We start from the raw sequence: 27,764 nt of genomic DNA, 5'->3' as shown, positions 1-27,764 counted from the left end.
GCTGGCAAACGGGACTGGATTAATTTAGGATATCTGGTTAGCATGGACGAGTCGGCCCGAAGGGTCTGTTTCTGTGCTGGACATTTCTTTGACTCCATGAGTGATCACCAGGGCTCCCTGTTGTGTCCAGACTGGATCAGACGACAATTCCTTAACAAAACACATTCTATTGCAGCTTTACAAATATCGATTTGAGCACATCCTCAAAAGCTTTACAGGGGAGGGGGGAGGTGAGGAAGGTCTCAGATACCTATAGCCATGAACTTGGAGGCAGGGCTTCCTGGACAAACCCTATTTTAGCTTCTTGACTCCCCAACCACTTACACCCCCAACCCAAGAGGATAAAGAGTTGATAGAGAGAGAGAGAGAATCTATTGAATCCTTTAATAGTCTTAAACATTTCAAAGTCAAGCCCTTCTGTTCTGACTAATCTGTTCAACTTGCCTTCCTAACTTCCCCGCTGTAGACCCTGTTATTATTCAGGACACGGCTCCTTTCCCCAGTATCCTGCCGCAAAGGGGGAAAGCCAGACCGAACACAGTTTGTGAGAGGGCCGTTCATGTCAGCCCCTGTCCTGATAACAGCCCTTTTAAATGATCTCTTGAAGGAAGCGGACTTTGGTCTCTGACAGAGAGCGCACAGGGGTTTGAGCAGAGGGGCTTATTCTGGTGAGCTCTCTCTCTCACACACACACACACTTGCTTTAACTAATACTGCAGCAAAGTGAACAGAGTAGAGCACAGCACTGACCTTGCACAAGGTCCCCTTCCCCTTGCCTGTACCTGTCTGGCTGCTGTCAGAGTGCCATCCACATCAAACAGGCAGAGAGTGTGGGGCTCCGGCTCTCTCTCAGCCATCTCCCCCCTAGCTTCCAGGAACCTCTCTCCTTCCCTCCACCACATCGGGATCCGCGGCTGCTCGCCGCTGGGGATCACCACATTCTGAAGCTCACAGCCTCCTCGAACTGACGACAGTGATCACATGCCAGAGGAACAGAAGGGGAGGGAGCTATGTGGTTTCTCTCTCTATCACACCCAAGAGAGTCAACGGTCAGGCAAATTACACAAACCCAATGACTCATCGCAGCCAGCAAATAAAATTGGCACAATTTTTTTTGGAGACTTCCTTCCCCTCTTTACAAGCATTCAATATTATTGGCCCTTGAACTAATTTTTTTTTTTAAAAATCCACATATTTTCAAAGCAGGTTGGGAGGGGGCATTTCAGTCCCTGAGACACCGGTTTCAGATTTGAACCCCACCCCAAGCTAACTGGATAAGATACCAAATGTACATGTTATCATTCTGCAGATCTCCCAACACACTGACAGCAGGGACAAATCACCGCAGATACTGGAGTCTGAACTGAAAACAAAAAAAACTGCTGGAAACCACAGCAGCTGTAGAGAGAGAGGATAACTTTTCAGAGCTCTGATAAAGAGTCATCTAGACACACTAATGGCAGCTGGTTAGAGTGAAAGAGATTCTTGGTCAGCTACATGATGGCCTGGAACTTCAACCCTCACTATCTATAACATACAGGTCAAAGTGTAAATTGGTGTAGTAACTCGGACTCTTTAGGCAGGCTGGTTGGCTGGTGTGGACCAAATTGGTGGCAGTAACACAAGGGTTTTGTGTAGCTGCAAAAATACCTCCTTGTGGATATATCAGTCCCTTAGCTATATAGGCCAAAGTTCCACTAACACTTGGCAGAAGTCACACAAGACCATGTTATAGTCCAACTGGTTTATTTGATTTTTTTTATTAGATTACTTAGCGTGGAAACAGGCCCTTCTGCCCAACAAGTCCACACTGACCCACTGAAGCGCAACACCCAGACCCATACCCCTACATTTACCCCTTTACCTAACACTACAGGCAATTTAGCATGGCCAATTCACCTAACCTGCACATTTTTGGACTGGGGGAGGAAACCGGAGCACCCGGAGGAAACCCACACAGACACGGGGAGAATGTGCAAACTCCACACAGTCAGTCGCCTGAGGCGGGAACTGAACGCGGGTCTCTGACGCTGTGAGGCAGCAGTGCTAACCACTGTGCCGCCTATATTGCAAGCTTTCCGAGCGCTACTCCTTCACGAGGTGAAGTCCCCATTTCACCTGATGAAAGAGCAGTGCTTTGAAAGCTGGCGATTTCAAATCAACCTGTCAGACTGTAACCTGATTTTGTCCACCCCAGTCTAACACTGACATGTCCACATTACCAGTAACAGTTGTGAACAGGTTTTGCAGTTCCTGCATTTTGGTGATCCCTGGGTCATTGTTTCTAGCTTTTCATCTTTTGAAGACAGGGCTGACCCACTGGGTCAAAACTGAAACGCACCTCTTCCCACAGTGAAAATGTGCAATGGATGGATTTCAATCCACCAACATTGTAATTTTACACAGCAACAACCCAGCCTCCACTACCGATCGGAATTTAGTCAGAAAATTCACCTTTGTACTTCAAGCCATTAATAAAATGCGATGAAGAGTTGAGGCCCTGAATACAGGTTCATTTGAATCACCACCAGTAGCTTTAGTCCAAAGAGTGTGTACCCATGACTTACCCTTTCTCTCGGTTAACCCAACTTAGTGTTCAGTTTCGTAAGTTTGAATCTTAGTTAAACAGTCTCTTACGTGGATCATGATTCAATAGCTTCTGGAAGTTTGCAGAAAATACATACCCTGCTACATACAACTAACTAAATAGCAGGGCAATGTCTCACAGAACATAAAGATGAGACTGAAAGTTTAAAAAAATCTTTATTGGCATTTGAAATGGAACCTACACACATGTATGAAACAACTTGCAGAAACATTTGCTGTGCAACATTTTAAAAACTTTTCTCATCAACGAAAATAAGAGCCAGCAGCAATTGCAACTTGTGCAATTTTATTTTAAATAAAGCAAAACAATTTACAAAATCAAGTCGTTTAAAATGTGCCCGGTCATAAGGAAGGGACAAATTGGCAAATGGTTTGTACAATTACAGCAACACTGTGCAAAACATCTAGAATGCCTTGGAAAAGCAGGACCAGATTGCTTATCAGGGTACACGGAATGCACATAGCTTTAAAAACTCAAACATCTCAAGACAGAAGGGGGTCTGACCACTCAAAGCAAGGCAATAAAGCAACGTTCAGTCAGGATGGCTCCCAGCAACTGGTCTCTAAGACTGATGGGTGCCATTTGTGCTAGTGGATGTAGATAACAGGTAAGTTGCCTGCACTCTTCTGTCTGTAAGGAAAATGGATAAATTGGGCAGTTCCTGCAAAAGGAGCACAGTCCCAAACTTCAATTGTGCTTTGAAACTACTTGCTTCATAGATGGATTGGATAGAGGCCTTCCATTAGATGCAGGCTAATGGCAATTAATCCAAATACCTCCCTCTGTACATCCCCTTCAGTTAGTTAGTCAGAAAACATGACTACAAAATGAACTCAAATGGAGTGCGATACCACATAGGTGCTAGGTCCAAACACATTGGGAATCATGAACAGGAATGGCAAATTTAAAACATCATTTAAAAAAAGCATGGGAACATCAACAGGTATCCTGTAGTCTACTGCATGGGTACTCTTCTGAAATCATGGATATGTAAAAGCACTGTTGGAGATTAACTGATGATTTAATCACCACCCACTAATTTTTATTTGATTCCAACACACAACTCACATCAAATTCCAATATGGTGTTCATTTCCTATGTTAGCACAAATAAAATGTAATTACAGGATGACAGTTGAAGAAAACCACCTCCAAAATGCTGCCTATTTATTGGTCATTAACTAATATTTCAGACACATCTATAGATGTTCATGTTTTCACAGTAGATTTAGTCCAATGTGCTGGGGAAAACTGTATTCTTTCATTTTTCTCTTGCACCAATTTTTTTTGGTTAACAAAAAAAAAATTTTGACCAATGGTTTAATGATGGGCAAACATAACTGCTCAGGAACTTTTATGTGCCAACTCAGTTCTCATTTTGTGCCAGGAAAGCTCAGGGCTCCATATTGTGCTCTATCTACCAAAGTTCCTCGACAGGAGAACCTCCAAGTGAGTTGTCTACACACTGAACCAGTTGTTGCTGGAAGTGACATTACAGCAACCTCTAGTGGGAGCAATTAGAACTGCAAAAACTGGGACCACTTTAAAAGACCAGGGCAAGGGCAAACCGTCCCTCGCTGCGAATGTGCTACCCTGACCTGCAGGCAAGGATTAGGTGTATTCCGTGGAGGAAACATAAAACAAAAAAACTCAGGAAAGAATCTGTGGTTACTCACCAACTCAATACACTTCCCACTTAGTGCACAGCAAGAGGACAGGAGGTTGCGGCAATAGCTTTATGGAATATAAATGCAAAAGCAAAATTAGGAACAAGCTGTTGCTAGCTACCTGAAGGCAGGCTGAAGATGGCATCCTACTTATGATGTGCACAACTGCGTTTGTTCAGGTACATTTCCCAATAGCCAAGCCAGAGGTCAAGTCTTCAACTCCATGGACTATAAACATTTCAAACCTCCCAAAATAAATGTGGGTGACATGCCTGCTCATGCCACTTCATAACCAGCTAAGAGATGGTACCCCGAACCAGGACAAGATGGGCAATGCTTTCAACCTTCCAATCATTCCAAACAAGAGAACACAATGGCAAGATCACTCCCCTTAAAGTTAACAATTAAACCATCATGTCAAGAAATCAGTGACAAGCAACCATGCGATTTAGCAACATGCACATTACCACTGCAAGCTCAAGAGAGGTGCTACATCCAATAGCCTGGCTGAGCATCAATATAATTAACAGCAACAGAGACAGACAGGGACAAAACAACCATGCAATAAGATGGAGCAACTGGACTCTTACGAATCATCAGTTAAATAAAGTTTTTCAAAGTAAAACATTTCATATATTAAATAGACAAAAACTTTGACATTAATAAGCACAAACACAAGATATGTTTTAATATAAATTGAACTATGACGTGACAGACGCTTAAATGGGCAAGGAGTTTTGAACGTGCATGAGGAACCTGTGCCTCCCGTTTATAAACCATTATTGGAGAGGTTAATAAATACAATTCCCTGATTTACATATCCATTAAAAGCCATCAATATTTAAACATTGTAAACAGATATCGAGGATAAACAATAATACATTCAAATACATAAAACCCATGTCTATACAGGCTGATACCTGGTCTGAAATCTACTGTTCATTTGAAGTTAATAATTCGAATGATCTGATCACAAGTTGTTTTTCAGCATTGAATTTGTACTTGGACATTATCAACATTGAACATCTGATCACTTGAATAACAAATTTCTTTTTTAAAAGCAAAATAACTTTCCATTAACAGAAGGAACTGTGTCCTGATGACATTCTGGAGGGTTTTTTTGCCAATGCTTCTGCTGGAAGACAAGTAATTTCTGAGCAGGACCTGCAGCAAACTAAAGCACAAACTGAATCACAGTAGCACAGTTTTCTAATTGGGAGCCTAAGGTAATTTCTGATTTCTGCTCTCCTCTCCCCCCAAAACTACCATCACCAATTACTGAGCCCCTTTTGTTCTCCAGGGGCCAAACACACTTTGCTAATTCTCAGTTCTTTCCTTAAGGTCCCAGCTCATGATGCAACTGACTGCTCCTGACACCCATCACAATCTGCATGTCACCCAGGACAGCTGAGTCTTATTGCACCAGACACTGCTGACAAACTACCGAGCTGGAGGGGCAAGGCAGCAGTACAGCGCAGCTTAATCTGATTAATGCCCAAAACACAAACACCGCAACAATTCAGAATGCAAATCCTGGCTGGTTATTGTCCCTCATTCACAGCTTAAGGACAAGGAGAACTACAACAACAACTGTGGGCATATATTTAAAAAAAAACAGGTTAGGGGATCAAAACTGGGATTCCTCCTCAATTGCTCTGGTACACCTCAAGGAGTCATTAACAATAATACTCGACATGAATCATAAGGTTTTAGGTTTCAAACCCTGCTCCAGACATATCTGATGAGTGTGGACCATTGCACAGGCTTCAGTGGATCTGCAGTTCAATGATGCTTTCTCTCTCTCTCTCTCGACCTCACCCCGCACTCATTGCTCACACTGTGGGAACTCAGTGGTGTGAAGGTGGTCATGGCCTTGAAATGAGTGCTTACGCCACAGCACATTAATCAGCCTGTGAATCTGCCCACTGCTCCACGGGAAGTGTCAAGGTAGAACATCAACTGAGGAAGCTGCTGATAATGAAACTCAAACTGAGGCTGGCAGATTGCAAGCAACCATCTGAAAAATAAAACTCAATGAACTCAGAGGCTTCAACTGCAAAACCTCAACAGGCCAATTCATCTGCTTTGCAAATAGTGACACCTCTGAGGAAGGAACGAAGGAGGAATGGGAGGAATGGCAGGGAGACGGTTGCACATGGGCAAACTGTGATCCTTGGTGGCACTGACACCTGGAGAGAAAAGGATTAATAAACTCAAGATCTAACAAATAAAACATTAAGGAATAAATGTTCAATCAAGAAATTCAACAATATGCACATAATTAGCAGGGTGTTACAGTTCAGGAGAAGTTAGTTTGGGAACATGATCGGCATGTACTAGTTGGACCGAAGGGTCTGTTTCCATGCTGTATGAGTCCGGTAAATTCACAGGACAAATAATTCAGAGGATTGGCCTAATGTTCTGTGGACAATGGCTTAAATCCCAACAGCAGCTGGTGAAAGTTGAATTCAATTAATAAACCTATAATTGAAAGACAATTTCATGACCATGTTATGGAGACGATCAACTGTCGTAAAAATCTACCTAGTGCACGAGATGGGAAAGAAGCCTGTTGTCCTTACTTGACCGGACTGCCATACAGTTGTGGACCAATAGTAATATGGGTAAGTCTTCAATGCCCTCTGAAATAGCCTAGCAAATACCCAATTGTAACCAACTGCAGCAGATACTGATGGACCACAACAGAACAAGGTAGCAGCTTTGGGGCAATTAGGGCTATGAAGTGTTGGTCTTGCCAGTGACACACCCATTCCACAAAATGAAAACCATTTTCAAAACCTCTGGTGTCTCCCCCCACACCCAAACCACCTAATGCTACTCAGATAATGGTAGAACTGTACAATGTTGAGCAACGCCAAATAAATCATTGTGCAAGTTGGCTCATTCTCATCTCAGGCAGCCAAACCTGCAGAGGCAGGAAATTAAAACAGGGCAGTTGGATTTGCTCTGAAGATTGCAGTTGCCATGGTAAAAGACAGAAAAAGTCACCAAGAGACTGCAGCACTGCACTCAGCTATTTTTGTTTGCGTATTCCATGCCAACTGCTGACAATTAGCTTCACTGCTTGCCTTAGATCAGCCCCTGACCCCTCAACAGCAAAGTTACAAAGAGAAAACATTTCAAGCAGGAAAATCTCTAATATTAAACTCAATTTGAATTCCCAATCTATCAGCTGAATTGACACAGAATTATAGAACTTTACTTCCAAACAATGCTAATGAGTATAATTAGACTTTTTTAAACCGAGCTGCATTGAGATTTCACTGAAGTTTAGGGTCATTGAGGTAGTTCTGCTGAAGGGCTGGGGGTTCGTACTCTGCACATGATTTTCCATGGCAATGGCATCCAACTGGGTGAAGTTACCCAATTAAGGGTTCAAAACCATGCTCCCAATTTCCACAAAATTACACCTATACAGGAAAGCTTTTTATATCATACTAATAATAAGTTTTCAAACCCTGCCCTGCACTTGAGAATTTTGTAGCTTACTTGTTCAAACTGATTGCGATATTAACAAATTTACAAATATGGCAAACTCACTGCCAGAACCCAAGACAGGATAGTCTGCTGGGCCACTGGGGTGGACTCGACTGTCAGAAGCTGGAAATATAAAAAAGTCCTGCCTGATTCTGGGAAACTGAACAAGTATCGTTAAGAAATGGAAGGAGATGAGTAGGATTGCAGGATCATGTTCTCAGTTGAGTGTGTTTTTGGTGCCTGTCCAACCCACACCACTGCAATACCATGGCATTACTGAGCTACAATAAATACTGATGTACTGAGAGAGCATCCAGCATTATCCACTGCCTGTGCCAGGCTGCCTAGTTACACCGGGAGTGACAACAGCAACACCATTTTGGCCATGTTTGGCTACAGCTAGAACAAAAAGCCTCACATACACCTCACACAATAGGCTTGTTTAACAAACATCTGCCATCATTCAGGAACCAAAAAAGTGAAGCACAATCAAACCAAAGCACTTGCACTCCATGAGAATTAATTGGATAAAAAGGTTAAAGTTCTTGAATTTACATTGCAAACTCTTGTGAATAGAGGCCACACCTAGTAATGCCAAATGATCACCTTTTTGGCCAACATATTAGACAACCCTGCACTAGGTGAGGTTTGTGCTGTAATAATCCATACCACTGGGATAGCTAGAGGCTGGAGGAGGTTGAACCTTTGCAGCTGGCTATTCTGTCCATTGGCATTGGGGCAGCCCCTGGTCTAAAACCTTAAAGCAGGGATGGCCAATACGGAGCTGTACAGAGAACAGCTGGTTTATTCCCCAAGTTGTGAATTAGTTGGTCACAAATGGAATGGGTGTGAAGCAAGCAGAGGTGCAACCTCATGGATTAGGGGAGACAGAGTATGTACACCACCCTGGATTCATGTTTCTAACTGCTGGCCTGTAGCTGTGGGGAGAAATACGTACATAGGGATACATGGCAAGAATTGTGTCATGTGTGGGAGCAAGGGCTCTGAAGTCCAACAAGCTGTCTGCACTCACCATTCCATACGTGACCAGCTGCTCCTGTGAAGTCATTGCCCAGTAATTTTGGGCAAGGGGATAGACAGAGCAACTACTTACAGCAAGAAACAAAGTGGACTGAAGTAATCTGAAACTGGGATTCTCGTGATTTCAGCTCAAGTTTAATCTACTGATTTGATCAGGTGAAAGAAAAAAATCTAAACCAACATCTCTTTCGATTGCAGCTGAGTGCTGAAATGATATGAAAAGCAAGGTGACTCAAGTAAATCTTTCCCTCCCACATACAACACAGCTATCCTAAACAAACCCTGACAACACCGCAAACACTACCCCTTGAATTGGTCAATGCATTGGCAATGATGTTGGCATAACAACGAGGGAAACACTGGTAAGGTCTCCATGCTGGTGGCCTCTTTCGGAAGAGGAGGAGGAGGGTGGGGGTGGGAGGGGTATTTGCTGGTTAAATACATTGTGAAAGAAGCAAGGAATCAATCTCTCATGACTGCTGCTTGCTACAGCTTATTCAAAGACAGTTGACAAAAGGGAGCTGACAACAACCTGATAGATTGCACTGTAGAATTCAGTGCTTCTGTATTAGATACATGTTTCAAATGGATTTTAAAAAAGCATTTCTACCACTTTTTAACGTTCTACGTTAAGTCAGATACGAGATGAAAGATGCTTGAAGGGGATTTGTTTTTTGGAAAATCATTGTATAGTTCGGTGAGGCCAGTGACTGTACACATCCCTGCAGTCAGCAGCTCTCTGGTCTGCAGCTACTAACTCGGATTCTGATCGTTGAAGCTGCTTCCTCCCACCGGCTGAATCTGAACCGAGTCCAGGATGGGCTTAATGAGCTGGCCAAAAGGGCTGATGGAAAAATAACACAGGAACAAAGATATTAGCCATTACAGTAAAAACATCACTTTCTTTTTTAAAAAAAAAGTGTCTCTTTTCCCTTCCCTTCCTTACAACGAAATCTGTCCTCTGCTGGTATTAGATTCCGTGAACACCAACGATTCCCTGGCTCCATCGCTAAATGTGAATGCAGCGGATGCTGCTGGGTTACTCAACAGAGGGAGCTCCAATGAAAACTGCTCCTACTCTGCCATGATGCTTTTTTCCTTTTAATATTTCATGGAATGTGAATCTTACTATATTTGATACCCAACCATAATTGCCCTTGAATTCATGGCTTTCAATTTCAGAGGGCAGTTAAAAGGCAGCCACACTGCTGTGGGTATGGAATCACATCTCGGTGTGATTTCCAGATGGGATTTCCTTCCCTACAGGAGATTAGTACATATACTTTCCAGCAGGGATCCCTGGGAATCTGGCTGGCAGCTCCTCTCTAGACCATGGAGGCCAAAGAAATTAAGATTAGATTAGATTCCCTACAGTGTGGAAACAGGCCCTTTGGCCCAACCAGTCCACACTGACCCTCCGAAGAGTAACCCACCCAGACCCATTTCCCTCTAATGCACCTAGCACTATGGCTAATTTAGCATGGCCAATTCACCTGACCTACCCACTGTGGGAGGAAACCAGAGCAAACCGACGCAGACACAGGGAGAATGTGCAAACTCCACACAAGACAGTCACCCGAGGGGGTGATTGAACCTGAGACCCTGGTGCTGTGAGGCAGCAGTGCTAACCATTCAGCCACCGTGCCGCCATTAAGGGCAGAGATCACAAGTCAAGGCTATGGACTGTGGTCTTTGTAGTCATGCTGCAGAGATTTCAGTGACTCTTGCAGTAGCCCAACATGGGTCAATGCCTTCGTAGTCGGCAGAGTGATTAACATCTCAGTGGGAAGTGTACTCACGTTGATAAAACCTCAGAAGGCAGGTCAGTGATATACGACGGAATCTTCTTCCCAGTGAGGAATTGGGAAACTTCGTTACTGAATGTATTGCAATTATGTTCGAACAATTTGTAGCACTCTCCCCTGCAACAAAATGATAAAGTGAGAGATGTCACAGAATCACAACCGCTACCATACGGAGTACCATTCAACAGTTGTCCCTGCACGTGCCCCCTTCAAAACCCTTTGTCATTGTTGTGTACATCCCTCCCCTTAAAGCCACAATTGATTCTGTCTCCATCACACTCCCAGACAGTGCAATCCTTGCCCTCACCCTTCACTGTGGATTCAGGGAGGAAAGAATATTTACCTGATCAATGCTTACTGCATTAAATAAATAGTTTTGCAATTACTCCACAGCTCTTATTGCATCAATGCATGCATTCAGATATTAATGAAAAGTCGATGAAATCTCAGTGTATTGAATAAAATCAGATAATTCGTTAACATAAACATGCCTGAAACTGCAGTACGATATTGAGTGGGCATTTTAAATCAAGGACTTTCTCTGCTGTCTCAGCACTGTTTGAACAGCACACCAACATTCATCCTTCACTCAACATCCAAACCCAAATGGCTTTGATTTCTGGATGAAATAAGCAGAGACACGGCATGAAGCTCAATGTGGAGAAATTACAAAGTGACATATTTTGGGAGGACAACAGACAACTACAGTAGATAAAATCTATCTGGATAAAAAAAGTCAGAGAATGAAGAAACAAATTTCCACTTTGACCTCATTGGAATGCTAGTATAGTATATAACATAGAACTAAAAACATGACGCATATTCAGGAGACATTACTGCAATCGTAATAAGGAGAAACTAGGCCTCAATGTTTACTACTAAGCAAATCCAAGAGGTTACAACTTCAGTTTGCCCGAAGAGCGCACACCCACTATATCCTTCAAACACAAACTGTAAACAGATGAACTAATTACAGTGGTGCTTGCACAGCTACCTCCACAACATGAGTCAGCGGCTACAAACAAATGGGCTTTTTCACTAATGTTATCTGCCTTTGATACAACATTGCCTCCATTGGCAGCAGATGCAATTACATAGTGCTTTCTACAACACAAATACCTGACAAGATATGTGCACAGTTGCTAGATTTTACATACAGATGGAAGTGCAGCCATTGTTTATGGCTGCTAGTGACCTCAAAGACATGGACATTCTTGCCATTCAGTTCTAGGCAACGCATTAAGTTGGCCCACTGCAAAAGCACAGACTAACCTGAATGCTGACTCTCCTAGAGAGGATAAATATTCCATAATTAATTCCTCAGTCACTTCAGTTGTCCCCAGATCAATGACCGAGTCAGGTGGTCCAAGTAAAGTCCCTCCCTTGGGAACAGAAAGAGGAAACACAAGACTATTATAATAAAGAAAATGGCCACAATATCATACAGATACTGGGTTAAATGCATTCCAATATCATAAATTTGTTAAGTGTCAAATTTCCTGTCCTTCCCACATAGGTCACTCAAATCAGTAATTTAGGGAAGATTACACAACACAAATATACTTCTAACATTGTTGGTATCAGGACTTTAATTCATCAGGAATGGAGTCAAAAGGAATGTAGCAATGTAAGTGATGACATTACAACGAACATCACCAAAACATTAGCTCCCCGATACCGTAGTGAGTGAAACAGCTAAAATAACTCAGCATCCCTAGATCAGGGAGAAGAAAGTGAATGGGGACTTTTTTGTTCTTGTTCTCTCGGGATTTGGGAGATGCTGGCTTGACCAAGGTTTATTGCTCATCCCCAACAGTGCCCGAAAAGGTGTGGTGAGCCGCCTTCTCGAACCACAGCAATACTTGGGATGCAAATAGATACAATGCTGTTAGGGTTCCTAAACTTGATCATTAACACCACAGCTGCTATCAAGACAGAGTTGATGCCTAGCATTTCAGTTTGATCATGATACGATTAATAAGAGAATGAACAGCATTATTGTGAATACTTGGGTTGTGGTGGTGGGGTTTAGGGAACTTTACAAACAGAAACCTGTTTGAGGACTATCCAGAATTAAGTCTTAGCTTTCCCTATGTAGCTGATCAACCAGCCAAGCAAGATTCCAGAAGAGGGTGTGAAAGACATGTCCTTAGTTTCCTGTAAAGCAGGTCATGTTAGAAGGAGTTTCAAAACGATTCAGTCAACTGATACCTGGGATAGGGTAATCTTTGTAGGGAAAAGGTTGGATAGGCTGGGCCTATTCTCATTGAAGTTTACAAGAATGAAAGGTGACCCCATTCAAAGAAAATCCTGATTGGAATTAACACTGATTGATAGACACTGAAAGGATGCTTCTCTTTATGGGTCAGATAAGAACTGGGGAACACACTTTAAAAATGAGGGATCTCCCATTTAAGATGGAAATGAGGAATTTTCTCCTTGAGGGACTTGAAACTCTCTATTGCGTAGAGTACTGTGGATACTTTTAAGGCACAGATAGATTTGGATAGATGGGAGTAGATGAAATTTGTGGAGTTATGGTCACAGGTGATCTGTGACCTTAACGGCGAAGCCAGCTCGAGAGACAATGACCTAAGTCACATGCTCCCAAAGATGACATTTGATGGATTTCCAGAAAACATGATGATCATAGTATTCAAAAGCAAGAATCAATTCTATTCTGGAGATGGGTTTTCCCAATTGTGCTTGTGGACTGTAGGAGAATTTCTTTTGAAAATGAATTGCTGCATTGGCTGGTATTCAGCTTCATTTACCCCTTTGAGAGGAGGGTTGATGCACAAACATGAAATCAGTTGAAGATGAGGCAAGTATGGATGAATAAAACATTCAGAAAGTAGAAAGAAAATACTCACTGGCTGACAATTAGCAATTCCACCCGACCCATAGAAGAATTCCTCTCCGTTGACAACTATTGCAGTGTGCCTTAAGGAGGAACAAATTCACATTTAAATAGACACACATGCAATGATTATTTTAATGCATAAATATACAACTCTTTGATTGTTGAAGTGAAAGACTAGTTTTGAAAATTTCACAGATTAACTCACCATATTCCATCAAGCTGTTTTCCTGTTTTGAGAAGAACAAAAGAAGATGGGTAAGTGTCAGAACAGCAGGTGAGGATGATCAAAAATTAGCAGACTGGATTTTAACTGCAAACTCTGATCAAACACCAAATTAGGGATTACTTTGCACTGACTAACTTGGGTAAAGGACCATAACCACTAAGCAGGATATTAAGAAAGGAAGAAAAGAAAGAAAGATTGATAAAGTGATGGTTTAAATCAGGAGGCAAGTAATGAGGGCACAGCATCCCAAACTGTGGGTTACGGCAATTGGTGGGCGGCACGGTGGCACAGTGGTTAGCACTGCTGCCTCACAGCGCCTGTAGACCCGGGTTCAATTCCCGACTCAGGCGACTGACTGTGTGGAGTTTGCACGTTCTCCCCGTGTCTGCGTGGGTTTCCTCCGGGTGCTCCGGTTTCCTCCCACAGTCACAAAGATGTGCGGGTCAGGTGAATTGGCCAAGCTAAATTGCCCGTTGTGTTAGGTAAGGGGTAAATGTAGGGGTATGGGTGGGTTGCGCTTCGGCGGGTCGGTGTGGACTTGTTGGGCCGAAGGGCCTGTTTCCACACTAAGTCTAAGTCTAAGTCTAAGGAGCTCCGAGCCGACAGCAGTTGCCATGCAGCTGAGGCGCCTCATTAAAGCCTTGGTTTTAAATTAAAACTGAATACGGCCTAATAGAGCATTCGTGAACTTGAGTCCTGCTTCAAATTTTTAAAAAAAACTGAAGAGGTAGGATTCTCAAAGTCCCCTCTCCCTAGCTTCGCATCCTGCTCCAAGCCCAGCCATGGATGTGGGTTACATCAGGGCCTGCTGTGATTGGTTCAGAGGCCAGAAGTTTGTGATTTCTGTCCCAGTGCTGCCCTCACCCCAGTCTCAGCTCCTCAACCACCCTGCGCTCAATGAGCAGTCACTGAAATTCACAAGTCTCATACAGTCACAACGGGGAAAAAGTTTAGGTAACACTGGATATGGGAATACTGTGTTTCAAAAGCTTAAATATTCTGAGAGAAAGACTGAGTCAAGCAATGAATTCAAGAAATTGCAAATACTAGAAGAGAACGTGTTTGGAGTAGGTGTTTATCATTTGATTAGATTAGATTAGATTAGATTACTTACAGTGTGGAAACAGGCCCTTCGGCCCAACAAGTCCACACCGACCCGCCGAAGCGCAACCCACCCATACCCCTACATTTACCCCTTCACCTAACACTACGGACAATTTAGCATGGGCAATTCACCTGACCCGCAAATCTTTGGACTGTGGGAGGAAACCGGAGCACCCGAAACGGAACTCATTTCAGCCCAGTAAGCCCATAAGGTGGGTGCAATGGAGAAAATAGGACGATAGTCGACAAGAGAGAAAAGAACACACAGAGACAGAACAGGACCAAGGCATAATTAAAGAGAGACAATGGTATCAGAGCTGAGGAGAATAATGTATCAAATGGTCTGCTTTTTTCCTAAAGATGTTAATTTTTTGATAATTCCATCTTTCTGACTCACTGAGGTCCAGCTGTTCACTCCTTCTAGCACACTGACCAAGTGGTTGGTTAACTCCAACAACAGGATACAAATGCTACAGGAAGGATAGACAAGGAGGCGAGAGAGGAGGGGGAGTGACATTTTTGATAAGGGATAGCATTGCAGCTGTGCTGAGGGAGGATATTCCCGGAAATACATCCAGGGAAGTTACTTGGGTAGAACTGAGAAATAAGAACAGGATGATCACCTTATTAGGATTGTATTATAGACTCCCCAATAGTCAGAGGGAAATTGAGAAACAAACTTGCAATGAGATCTCCGCTATCTTTAAGAATAATTGGGTGGTTATGGTAGGGTATTCTGCCACAGTGTTAAGGGTTTAGATGGAGAGGAATGTGTTAAGTGTGTACAAGACAATTTTCTGACTCAGTATGTGCATGTACCTACTAGAGAAGGTGCAAAACTTGACCTACTCTTGGGAAATAAGGCAGGGCAGGTGACTGAGGTGTCAGTGGGGGAGCACTTTGGGGCCAGCAACCACAATTCCATTCGTTTTAAAAGTGATGGAAAAGGATAGACCAGATCTAAAAGTTGAAGTTCTAAGTTGGAGAAAGGCCGATTTTGACGGTATTAGGCAAGAACTTTCGAAAGCTGATTGGAAGCAGATGTTTATAGGTAAAGGGGCGGCTGGAAAATGGGAAGCCTTCAGAAATGAGATAACAAGAATCCAGAGAAAGTATATTCCTGTCAGGGTGGAAGGGAAGGATGGTAGGTATAGGGAATGCTGAATGAGTAAAGAAATTGAGGGTTTGGTTAAGAAAAAGAAGGAAGCATGTATCAGGTATAGACTGGATAAATCGAGTGAATCCTTAGAAGATTAAAAAGGAAGTAGGAGTATACTTAAGAGGGAAATCAGGAGGGCAAAACGGGGACATGTGATAGCTTTAAGGAGAATCCAAATGGTTTTTACAAATATATTAAGGACAAAAGAGTAACTAGGGAGAGAATAGGGCCCCTCAAAGATCAGCAAGGCAGCCTTTGTGTGGAGCCACAGAAAATGGGAGAGATACTAAATGAATATTTTGCATCAGTATTTACTGTGGATAAGGATATGGAAGGGAAATAGATGGACTGTAGGGAAATAGATGGTGACATCTTGCAAAATGTCCCTATTACAGAGGAGGAAGTGCTGGATGTCTTGAAATGGTTAAAGGTGGATAAATCCCCAGGACCTGATCAGGTGTAACCGAGAACTCTGTGGGAAGCTAGAGAAGTGATTGCTGGGCCTCTTGCTGAGATATTTGTATCATCGATAGTCACAGGTGAGGTACCGGAAGACTGGAGGTTGGCTACTGTTTAAGAAGGGTGGTAAAGACAAGCCAGGGAACTATAGACCAGTGAGCCTGTCCTCAGTGGTGGGCAAGTTGTTGGAGGGGATCCTGAGGAACAGGATGTACATGTATTTGGAAAGGCAAGGACTGATTCAGGATAGTCAACATGGCTTTGTGCGTGGGAAATCATGTCTCACAAACTTGATTGAGTTTTTTTGAGGAAGTAACAAAGAAGATTGATGAGGGCAGAGCAGTAGATGTGATCTATATGGACTTCAGTAAGGCATTCGACAAGGTTCCCCATGGGACACTGATTAGCAAGGTTAGGTCTCATGGAATACAGGGAGAACTAGCCATTTGGATACAGAACTGGCTCAAAGGTAGAAGACAGAGGGTGGTGGTGGAGGGTTGTTTTTCAGACGGGAGTGCCACAAGGATCGGTGCTGGGCCCTCTACTTTTTGTCATTTACATAAATGATTTGGATGTGAGCATAAGAGGTATAGTTAGTAAGTTTGCAGATGACACCAAAATTGGAGGTGTAGTGGACAGAGAAGAGGGTCATCTCAGATTACAACAGGATCTGGACCAGATGGGCCAATGGGCTGAGAAGTGGCAGGTGGAGTTTAATTCAGATAAATGCAAGGTGCTGCATTTTGGGAAAGCAAATCTTAGCAGGATTTATACACTTAATGGTAAGGTTCTAGGGAGTGTTGCTGAACAAAGAGACCTTGGATTGCAGGTTCATAGCTCCTTGAAAGTGGAATCGCAGGTAGATAGGATAGTGAAGGCGGCGTTTGGTATGCTTTCCTTTATTGGTCAGAGTACTGAGTACAGGAGTTGGGAGGTCATGTTGCGGCTGTACACGACATTAGTTAGGCCATTGTTGGAATATTGCATGCAATTCTGATCTCCTTCCTATTGGAAAGATGTTGTGAAACTTGAAAGGGTTCAGAAAAGATTTACAAGGATGTTGCCAGGGTTGGAGGATCTGAGCTACAGGGAGAGGCTGGGGCTGTTTTCCCTGGAGCATTGGAAGCCGAGGGGTGGCCTTATAGAGGTTTACAAAATTATGAGGGGCATGGATAGGATAAATAAACAAAAGTCTTTTCCCTGGGGTCAGGGAGTCCAGAACTAGAGGGCATAGGTTTGAGGTGAGAGGGGAAAGATATAAAAGAGACCTAAGGGGCAACTTTTTCACACAGAGGATGGTACGTGTATGGAATGAACTGCCAGAGGATGTGGTGGAGGCTGGTACAATTGCAACATTTAAGAGGCATTTGGATGGGTATATGAATAGGAAGGGATTGGAGGGATATGGGCCAGAGGGACTAGATTGGGTTGGGATATCTGGTCAGCATGGACAGGTTGGACCAAAGGGTCTGTTTTCATGCTGTACATCTCTATGACACTATAAGAAGAAAGAACTGACTGAATATTTTGAGAGTTTTAAAATCACTTGTAATTTGTCATACCTTTATTTTGAAATTTATAGTTTAAAGGCAAAAATGCAGAGATCCAGAGAAGAATGACCTGTGATTAATTAATACAATTTCAATTAAAAGGGACTACCACTAGACCCATAGGCTCCTGTTCAAACTCCACCTGTTTGAGAGGCATGTAATCACATCCCTGACCAAGTTGATTAGAAATATAAGTCGATCCACTCGTAGTGCAGTGGTCATCCCTGAACAAGGCAGCCCAAGTTGAAGACCCCACCTTCTTCAGATGTGTAATAATATGAGCAGCGTGATGTACAAAATAGAATAAATAAAGCAGACCCGGCTAGGGCTCTTATGACACAATGGTTGTGTCCCTACCTTTGGGCCAGGAGGCCCAGGTTCAAGGCCCATTCTGTTCCAAAGGTATGTGATAGCATCCCAGAATAGGTTAATTAAAAAGAAATAAAAGCTAAACCAGTGATGTCTCTACCTCAGGATCAGAATGCCTGCGTTAACACCTCACCTGCCCCAGAAATATGTTTTCACATTTCTGAACCGGTCGATTTGAAAACAAAACAGACTCAGCCCACTGAAACCATTTTGACTTTGCCCCATTCTATAAAGTTAAAAGATTAATGAGAATCTCTCTCTCTCTGGACATTAATATTAAAGAGTTAAACTGCACTGAGTGAACATTCTGGAAGTGGGTGGCGATGATAGTCAAGCAGGAATGCGGAGGACCCCCACTCCAATTAGGCAGTCGTTTGCTACTAAACCTCCTCATTGAATGAGTGTTGAATGAATTAAACTCTCATTCAATCGCTTCCATTCAGAAATGCTTTCTAGCCATTCCCCAAAGCTAGGACACCTCACACCTACATTGTCTTGGGGAAATCTCTGAGTCAGGGAAGAGTCTGCACAACGATTCCCCAAGATTAGGGCATTTACATTTACATTATCTGGATACCATCCTCGCATTGTACCTGGGGTAACATCTGACTGTGAGGGAGTGAATGGGGCTGTATTGAGTGGCATGTGACTGTGAGGGAGAGGCCAGAGCATCTGTAAGCATGGCCAACTGACCTGTATAAAGGGGATGTGTTTTCCTTGTTGAGGGCCTCACTGACTCGACTTGGCATACCTGCGAAGAGGGTCAAAGGGGGTCACCTAGCTGGTACACGCTTTAATAAACGTTAACTGTGTGCAGAGGTTGGTGTGAGAGTGAAGTGCATCACGTGTGAGAAACTTCGGGAAAAGTACCTAACACATTTCCATCCTCCTCCTCCTCCTCCACCATCCCCTCCACCTCACCCCACCCCCAACATACTTATATCTGCATTGCCCATAATGGAGGCTGCATGTAAATTTCTAATCAGCAACATGGGCGATTTACTGGTGGCATTGGTAAATAAAAAGTCACAGTGATTTAGTGGTGGGAAAGCTGTTCAGTTGTGAGGCAGTGGGTGGCACAGTGGTTAGCACTGCTGCCTCACAGCACCACAGACCTGGGTTCAATTCTCACCTCAGGTGACTGTGTGGAGTTTGCACATTCTCCCCGTGTCTGCGCGGGTTTGCTCCAGTTTCCTCCCACAGTCCAAAAATGTGAGGGTTAGGTGAATTTAGCCATGCTAAATTGCCCATAGTTTTAGATGTAGGGGGAATGGGTGTGGGTGGGTTGCGCTTTGGCCGGTCGGTGGGGACTTGTTGGGCCAAAGGGCCTGTTTCCACACTAAGTAATCTAAAACAGACCCGGTTAGCCACTTGCCGCTCCCCCTACCTCACTTTTGATGGTTTGCATTGCTCTTAATGGGCTTTACAGACAAATATCCACTTGGCTACATAGTGACTTGACATGGGGGTGGGGAGTGAAAACCAACATTCGGATGTTGCAAGAGCACTTCTGGATATAAAGCGAAACACAAAACAGACCCAGGATGGTTCTTGTTAATGGTCAATCTAACATCGATTGTGGGAAAATACTGAAGTCCATTATAAAATACTTAATAGCATAGCACTTGGAAAACAGTAACAAGATCAACGTGAACATGGATCCACAAAAGGGAAACCAGGCTCAACAAATCTACTGGAATTTTTTTTTGGTTATAATTAGTAGAGTTGATGATGGTGTTGGGGGATAGGGGCATTGGATGCGGTTTACTTAGATTTTCAGAAAGCGTTCAACTAAGGACCCACAGAATTGATCAGAATATAAAATTAAAGTGCATGGAATTGGGGCCAGGCATAGATAGAGAACTGGCTTCTAGATAGGAAGCAGAATAGGAATAGGCAGAAGCAAAGAGTAGAAGTTGAGGCCTGGGCAGATTCGCCCTCAGTTGTACACTGAATGGCCTCAGAGGCTTGAGGGGCCAAAAGACCACTCCTGCTCCTATTTATGTTGTATACATGAAGGGAATTGTAAAGCATGGAACCAGAGTAACTCAAGTCACGGCCACCAATGTTAATGCATTTATGACTGAAAATGCACAAGAATTTGATTCAGGAAAACAGATGAGAGGCTGGACTAAATTACAGAATTAGGTCAGGTGAGTTATGAGGCAGGCGGGTTTTGAAATCAGGGATGCTCATTTTAAAATTAAGACTGGGTGCTAATTTTGACCAGTGAGCAGAAAGAGACAATAGAGGAGTAGGCTTTTCTGAGAGTTAATGACAGGCAGAGTTTTGGATGACATCACGTTTACAGAGATTAGAATGTGGGACAACAGGAAGAGTGCACTGCAATAGTGGAGTATGAGCTAACAAAGGTTTCAGCAACAGACAAGCAATGCAGTTCAAGAAATACAAATAGGTAACATTTAGGTGGCTGACACACCCCAGGTTGGTTACTGTAAAGGTAGCAAAGTCAGAAAAATGTATCTTCTGCTATCTTGAAATGCGCAGCTTCTCTAACATCCTTATCAGTTCAGGACACTTGTCTAGATTGAGATAATCTGTAACCATTACATCTGATTTGTTTGAGATGAGCTTCCATAAAAGTGGCTCTTACTGTCTATTTCCATCTTGTCCGAGCTTCAGCTAATCTGCTACTGAAATCCTCACCTGTTCTTTCAACTCGACTGCAGTATTCCGTTGCCCCCTTGCCAGCCATTCAACTACACTCTCGACTCAAACTCATGCTGGTCCTGTACCCAAATTCACACCGAATCTCTCAACACTTGTGCTCACTGTTCAACCACTTCCACGTCTAACATTATTTTGATTTTAAAATTATTTTCAATACCTCCATGTCCACACCCTTCTGACGAATTTCACCAGCTCCAGAGTGCCAAAGATAATTAGTCTAATCCTTGTTCTTGTGTGTCACTTATTTAATTGCTCCATCATTCCTGCGTGGCCCTCAGCTCTGGAATGCTCTCCATTGGTGTGCAGCACGGTGGCACAGTGGTTAGCACTGCTGCCTCACAGCGCCAGAGACCCAGGTTCAATTCCTGCCTCAGACGACTCTGTGTGTGGAGTTTGCACATTCTCTACGTGGGTGGGTTTCCTCCCACAGTCCAAAAATGTGCTGGTTAGGTGAATTGGCCATGCTAAATTTACTGTAGTGCTTGGTGAAGAGGTAAATGTAGGGGAATGGGTCTGGGTGGGTTACGCTTCGGCGGGTCGGTGTGGACTTGTTGGGTAGAAGGGCCTGTTTCCACACTAAGTAATCTAATCTAATAAACCAAATTCTCAATCTCACTTTCCTGCTTTAAAAGACAACCCAAAACTTAGATTATGCTATCCGTCACCTCCCCTAATATCTGATGTGACTTGCAACCCTGCAAAACACCTTGGGACATTTTCTATGTTTAAGTGTGGCACAGTGGCTCAGTAGTTAGCACTGCTGCCTCAGCACTAGGAACCCAGATTAATTCCACCCTCCGGCAACTGTCTGTGTGGAGTTTGCACATTCTCCCCATGTCTGCATGGGTTTCCTCCCACAGTCCAAAGACATGCAGGTTAGGTGGATTGACCGTGCCAAGTTGTTCATTGTGTCCAGGAAAGCACAGGCTAGGTGGGTCAGCCACAGGAGATACAAGCTTACAGCGATTCAGTGGGATGCTCTTTGGAGAGTTAGTGGGGATTTAATAGGCCAAATGGCCTGCTTCCACACTGTAGGAATATGATGTAGATTAGATTACTTACAGTGTAGAAACAGGCCCTTCGGCCCAACAAGTCCACACCGACCCGCTGAAGCGCAACCCACCCATACCCCCACATTTACCCCTTACCTAACACTACGGGCAATTTAACATGGCCAATTCATCTGACCCGCACATCTTTGTGACTGTGGGAGGAAACCGGAGCACCCGGAAGAAACCCACGCACACACGGGGAGAACGTGCAAACTCCACACAGTCAGTCGCCTGAGGCGGGAATTGAACCCGGGTCTCAGGCGCTGTGAGGCAGCAGTGCTAACCACTGTGCCGCCCTACATGTAAATACACCTTGCGACTGAAATTGCTGAGTTACTGTCAAGTTTTGGCAATGGATATCCTGGTTGGAATGACAACACTTATCTGCCTACTTCCCCATCTCATCTGGAAAAATGAGAATGCAAGGAAGACAGAATACTACAAACAATAACAAGGGAGATATGACAAAACCTTCCTGTTGCTATTTGTCAATTAAATTGACTTGCCCACAATTACTTTTTGTGAACGTCACTGGTTGTAATACCCATTCTAACTGGTCAGAGGGTGGTGGGGAGTCAAACAAATCACTACTGGTCTGCAATCATGTGTCAGCCAGACTAGTTAAGGTTAGCAGGTTTCCTTCTGTAAAGGTCACAAGTGAAACAGATGGATTTTCTTTGATATTTGATAGTGTCAGATGGTCACCGTTAGGTGAATTTTTCACTGAATTCAAATTTCACCATCTATCATGGTATATTTGACCCCATGTTCATCGAACATTAATCTAGGGTTCTGAATTCAGATCTGTGACATATTTGGAAAGATTGAACTTGGAGATTAGAACTTCACGGCATTGAATTTACAACCTCTTAATACGAATGCTCTCTTTTCAAGACCAAATGCAAGCACTGATCAAGGTAAATACACCAAACTTCGCCCGTGTCAGTGCTCAGAATGCATTTGGCCAATGACCCTTCATAATCATTATGACTAGTCAGGATCTTGTGAAGACAGAAAATCGAAAAAGTTCAAAGGCTGCAGGATAATGAGTCAGCAATTTGTAGGCCTAAATGCCAGGTCACCAGCAAAATGCAAGAATAGAATTCAGATTTTTTTTCAAAAACAGTGCAATGGAAAATCCAATTCAGTTCCTTGAACCTGTTACACTGACTTTCAAGGAAGTAATGGATGGTCTGCCACCCCAATGTATTTGTGTTTTCCTCAGAGAGGAACATGGGAGTCGGAAGAGCAGGCCTTCAGCTTCAGGGGCTGCACAGCATTCAACAAGATAATGACAAAGCTTCTACATCAACACAATTTTTCCCATGGTTAACAAAACTCAATCTCACTTCAATTTATTCGTAAAGCATCAGCTTCAGAAGAGATCCAACCCTCCCACAGGAGCCACTCTTCTCATGTGGAAGTGAGGGGTGAAAACACAATCCACTCGTGCTTTCAAGGCTATTTCAAAAGATGTAAAGTGGGATTTTAGGCATTTTTTTTAAGAGCTGGCACAGGCACGGTGGGCAGAATAGTCTGATTCAGCTCTCAAACAGCTGAAAGCAATTTACAGATAACTACAGAGATTGTAGTCAACAGCAAGGACAAAGAACATCATCTCAATCCAGTCATAAGAAAAAAGACAAACAGCTTTGGACAGCCATGATCAAGAGCAGAATATCAGTTAGGACAAACAGCTGTTCCTCTTGTCATGTATTGTTACTGAACACAATGTCTATATTGTATACACTACTCAGCTGCAAACACTCAGGCAAGGAAATTGTAAATTGGTCACACAAGTCACCTTCACACCCTTGAATCTCTGAAGTGGAGCCTCAAAGGCCATCTCCAAGCTTGTGTTCCAGTTCTGCTCATAACATAACAGCAAACTGGATTTTTAGGTCAGGCACAGGAGGATTTTGTTCCCTTGTGTGTGATTTTATTAAGATAGAAAAGTAGGCCAAAGATTTGTTTCTGGTCCCTGAAGTGCACCTCTACAAGCCAGAAACTTCCAGAAGTAAGCAAAACAAGAGTCTTCATCAAAGCATCAGCTCTTCTGTTACCCTCTTCAGATAAAACCATTTCAAAATTCAGCCTTTCAGGAAAACTACTAGCAGCTGGAGGCCAAACCAAAGTTGTTGGATAACCTTGACTTTCAAAAAGAGGTAAAAAGTGCTGGAAGTCAAGCAGGAAATCAGAAAAGGCAAAATTAAACATCAGAAATGGGATAAGTGAATTTTCAAAAGGTACCAAAGACATTAATATTGCCATGCAAGAATTATTAGTTTCAATTCAAAATCACGACAACATGATCTGAAAACAAGTTAAAACATCAAATTTAAATCCATTTCACCAACTTATCCATCGCTTCCTACAAAACTCCCTCAGTAATGCAAAGATTAACTTTGCAGTCGGTATGAATATTTAACAAAATAAGGTGGAACATTTCATAGAAAAAAAGTTGCGGCCTAGTAAAGGTTACCCAATCCCCGACCTCGAGTTGCCGCTGCTGCCCGCCTTGCCACCCTCATCTCCCCGGCAACCATTTTACTCAGCTCACCGAGCATGATCGGGCTAAACTGTCGGGCCAGCCCCCGGGAAAGGTCGTAGACGTAAAGTTTGACGGGATGTGGTGGCGTGTCCATGTCAGTAATGTGTTTTTTTTCCCTGTTCTTCTGTACCGGGCTCCCAACGGCCGCTTACCGCCTACACACCGGCATCCAACTGCCCCACCGCCTCACAGGGATCCCCCCAAATGAGGTAATTCTCACCACCCCTCCAGACCGCCCCTCCCCCGTCAGCATCGTCACAAACCGCCCCGCCTACGCCACGCCCCCTCAGTTGACAGCTCCACCCTCAGAAGCTCAGGCCAGCAGGCCCCGCCCCTACCAGAACGTCACTCAGACCCGCCCCCAACACATGCACGCCCCAGAGATCCCGCCCACCGCCAACATGACTGACAGTGTTACAACTCACAAATCAGGTTATAGTCCAACAGGTTGATTAGGAAGCATTAGCTTTCTCAGTGCTGCTCCTTCAACAGGTAACTAATGAGGGATAGGATCATATTTATAGCAAAAAATCACACTGATGCGATTTGGATTAAAGAGATGCACAGCATGGAAACAGACCCTTCGGTCCAACCCGTCCATGCTGACCTGTTAGGACCTGGAAGGGCTCATGCCCGAAACGTCGATTCTCCTGCTCCTTGGATGCTGCCTGACCTGCTGCGCTTTTCCAGCAACACATTTTCAGCTCTGATCTCCAGCATCTGCAGTCCTCACTTTCTCCTTTTAAATCTTTCCCCACTCACCCCCACCCCCGGGAAAAGACATTGAACAAACCTAGATTGCTTTCATCTTTGGAATACAGGCACACTCTAACCTCACACCTTTAATGCACTCTCTGAGCTGAGATGACACCCTTGTTTTTATAAAACCTTAAGTTATCTCGGGAATGCGATTTGAAAGAAGTTCTGGGATTAATGAATTGAAACCTGCAATCCATTCTAAAAGATGAAAGACTTAACAGCAGTCTAGGTTTGTTCAATATATCGCATCGGTTGTATGACACTACGATCTTTTGCTATAAATTCTGTTATATTATACGGTCCCACTAGTTACCTGATGAAGGAGCAGACTCTGAAAGCTAGTGCTTCCAGTTAAACCTGTTGGACTATAACCTGGTGATTTTTAATTTTGTATATCCCAGTCCAAAGCGGCATCTCCAAATCATCACCGACTGTGGCCTTCTCTTCCTTTAACATCATGGAGAGTTTGGCCACGCCTCATTTGTGACATAAACCCCGCCCATCATCATATATCCACACCCCTTACACTCTAACTCCGCCCCTTATTCTATAACCCCGCCCCTCGATTTCTAGCCCCTCCCTTATTATCAGGCATGGCCCCGCCCCTGCCCCATATCCCTCACGGTTAGTCCCAGCTCCATATTGTAGTCCCACCCCTTACACTAAACCCCGCCTCCTTGACATACAAGATAGACAAGATTTGTTGGAGCTGGTGTTGGACTGGGGTGGACAAAGTTAAAAATCACAGAACACCAGATTATAATCCAACAGGTTTAATTGGAAGCACTAGCTTTCGGAGCGCTGCCCCTTCATCAGGTGGTTGTGGAGTACAAGATAGGAAGACACAGAATTTATAGCAAAAGTTTACAGTGTGATACAGCTGAAATTATATATTGAAAAAGACCTGGATTGTTTGTGAAGTCTCTCATCCTTTAGAATGATCATGTTGGTTTCACTTCTTTCATATGTAAATCCCAGAACTTTTTTTTAAAGTTGCATTCTCAAGTGAACTTTAAAAATAGATGCCATGTCATCTCAGACAATGCATTGAAGGTTTGAGGTGTCCTGTGTGAGGCTGCCTGTGACCCAATGTTCAGAGATATTCTATTTCTAAAAAAAGAATTTACAGAATCTTACATGGATTCATGCAGTTTTTGAGCAAAATTAAATATAACTCTGCAAGTACAAATTCACCCCACAAATTTATGTGTGTGTGTGTTGGGGGTATGTGTGTGTCTGTGAGAGATTGTGTGCAGGTGTACCTGTGTGAGTGTGAATGTAAAGGGGTATAAGTCTGTGAGGGGCTGTGCAGAGAGTGGCACAAACCAAGGACTGGTGAAGGGAACAGTCCTTGTGGAAGGCAGAGACGAGTGGGGAAGGGAAGATGTTTTTAGTGGTGGGGTCTAGTTAGAGTTGGCAGAAGCATTTAAGGATGATGCATTGTATGCATGCACTGGTGGGGTGATAAGTGAGGACAAATGGAATTCTGTCTTTATTGCCGGGGGGGGGGGGGGGAGTGGTTTAGAGTAGTGGAACAGGGAATGGAGGTTGTGCAGTGGAGAGCTGTCTGGATGACAGAGGGAGGAAAAGCACATTGTTCAAAATAGGTGACATCTGGGATGCTTGGGAGTCCAAGCAGATGCGTCCAAGGCGAATGGGATGGAGTTCTTGCAGGATATTGGATGAGAGGAGGTGTAATCTTGGTAGTTGTGAGAGTCTGTGGGTTTATAGTAAACATTTGTCTGGAGACTGCTGCCGGTCAAGAAAGGGGAGGGGGATGTCTGAGATGGACCAAGTGATTTTGAGGGTGGGGTGGAAGTTGTGGACAAAGTCAGTGAATGGCTCCAGTTCAGCCTGGTGCAGGATGCTGCACCGATGCAGTAATCGATGTAACAATGGAAGAGTTGAGGCACAGTGCCTGTGTACTAAAGAGAGACTGTTCAACATAGCTGACAAAGAGGCAGGTGTAGCTGAGAAGCTGAGATGCATCCGAGTACCCATGGCTACCCTTGGATTTGGAGGAAATGGAACGTGTTAAAGGAAATGTTATTAAGGGTGAGGACTGGTTTGGCAAGATGGAGGACGCTATTGGTGGAGGGGGATTTGATAGATCTGTTGGAGAGGAAGAAGCAGAGGGCCTGGAGGCTATCCTTGTAGGGTATGGACATGTATGAGGACTGCATGTCCATCGTGAAAATAAAAAGCTGTGGGCTGGGGGACTGGAAGTTACTGAAGAGATGGAGGGCGTGGTTGGTGTCATGAATGTAGATGGGAAGTGCCTGAACCAAGGGTGAGTGAATGGAGTCAATATAGGACGACATGAGTTGGTGGGCAGGAGCATGCTGAGAAAATGGGTCGGTCGG

General features: G+C 43.7%; 2 protein-coding genes across 2 annotated transcripts in view; both read right to left on the bottom strand.

The window, feature by feature from the left end:
- The window catches only part of LOC132831246 (phosphomannomutase 1-like), an 85,363-nt gene extending 84,404 nt beyond the window's left edge, over window positions 1–959 (bottom strand). Inside the window, exon 1 of the mRNA XM_060849259.1 lies at window positions 783–959. Coding sequence (XP_060705242.1) covers window positions 783–902 — 120 coding nt within the window. The 5' untranslated portion in view covers window positions 903–959. The remainder of the gene's footprint in view (window positions 1–782) is intronic.
- Window positions 960–4,926: 3,967 nt separating this feature from the next.
- LOC132831275 (desumoylating isopeptidase 1-like) lies at window positions 4,927–24,833 on the bottom strand. The gene is made up of 6 exons (XM_060849305.1): window positions 24,652–24,833; window positions 13,687–13,708; window positions 13,492–13,561; window positions 11,891–12,000; window positions 10,613–10,735; window positions 4,927–9,657 (listed from the first exon to the last, which is right to left on the bottom strand). Exons 1-6 carry the CDS (start codon window positions 24,734–24,736, stop codon window positions 9,567–9,569), a joined length of 501 nt encoding a protein of 166 aa, XP_060705288.1. The 5' UTR covers window positions 24,737–24,833; the 3' UTR covers window positions 4,927–9,566.
- Window positions 24,834–27,764: the final 2,931 nt, after the last annotated feature.

This window comes from Hemiscyllium ocellatum, chromosome 33, assembly GCF_020745735.1.
Source record: "Hemiscyllium ocellatum isolate sHemOce1 chromosome 33, sHemOce1.pat.X.cur, whole genome shotgun sequence".
NCBI lineage: Eukaryota > Metazoa > Chordata > Chondrichthyes > Orectolobiformes > Hemiscylliidae > Hemiscyllium > Hemiscyllium ocellatum.
This window is presented reverse-complemented; position numbering and strand designations above follow the sequence as displayed.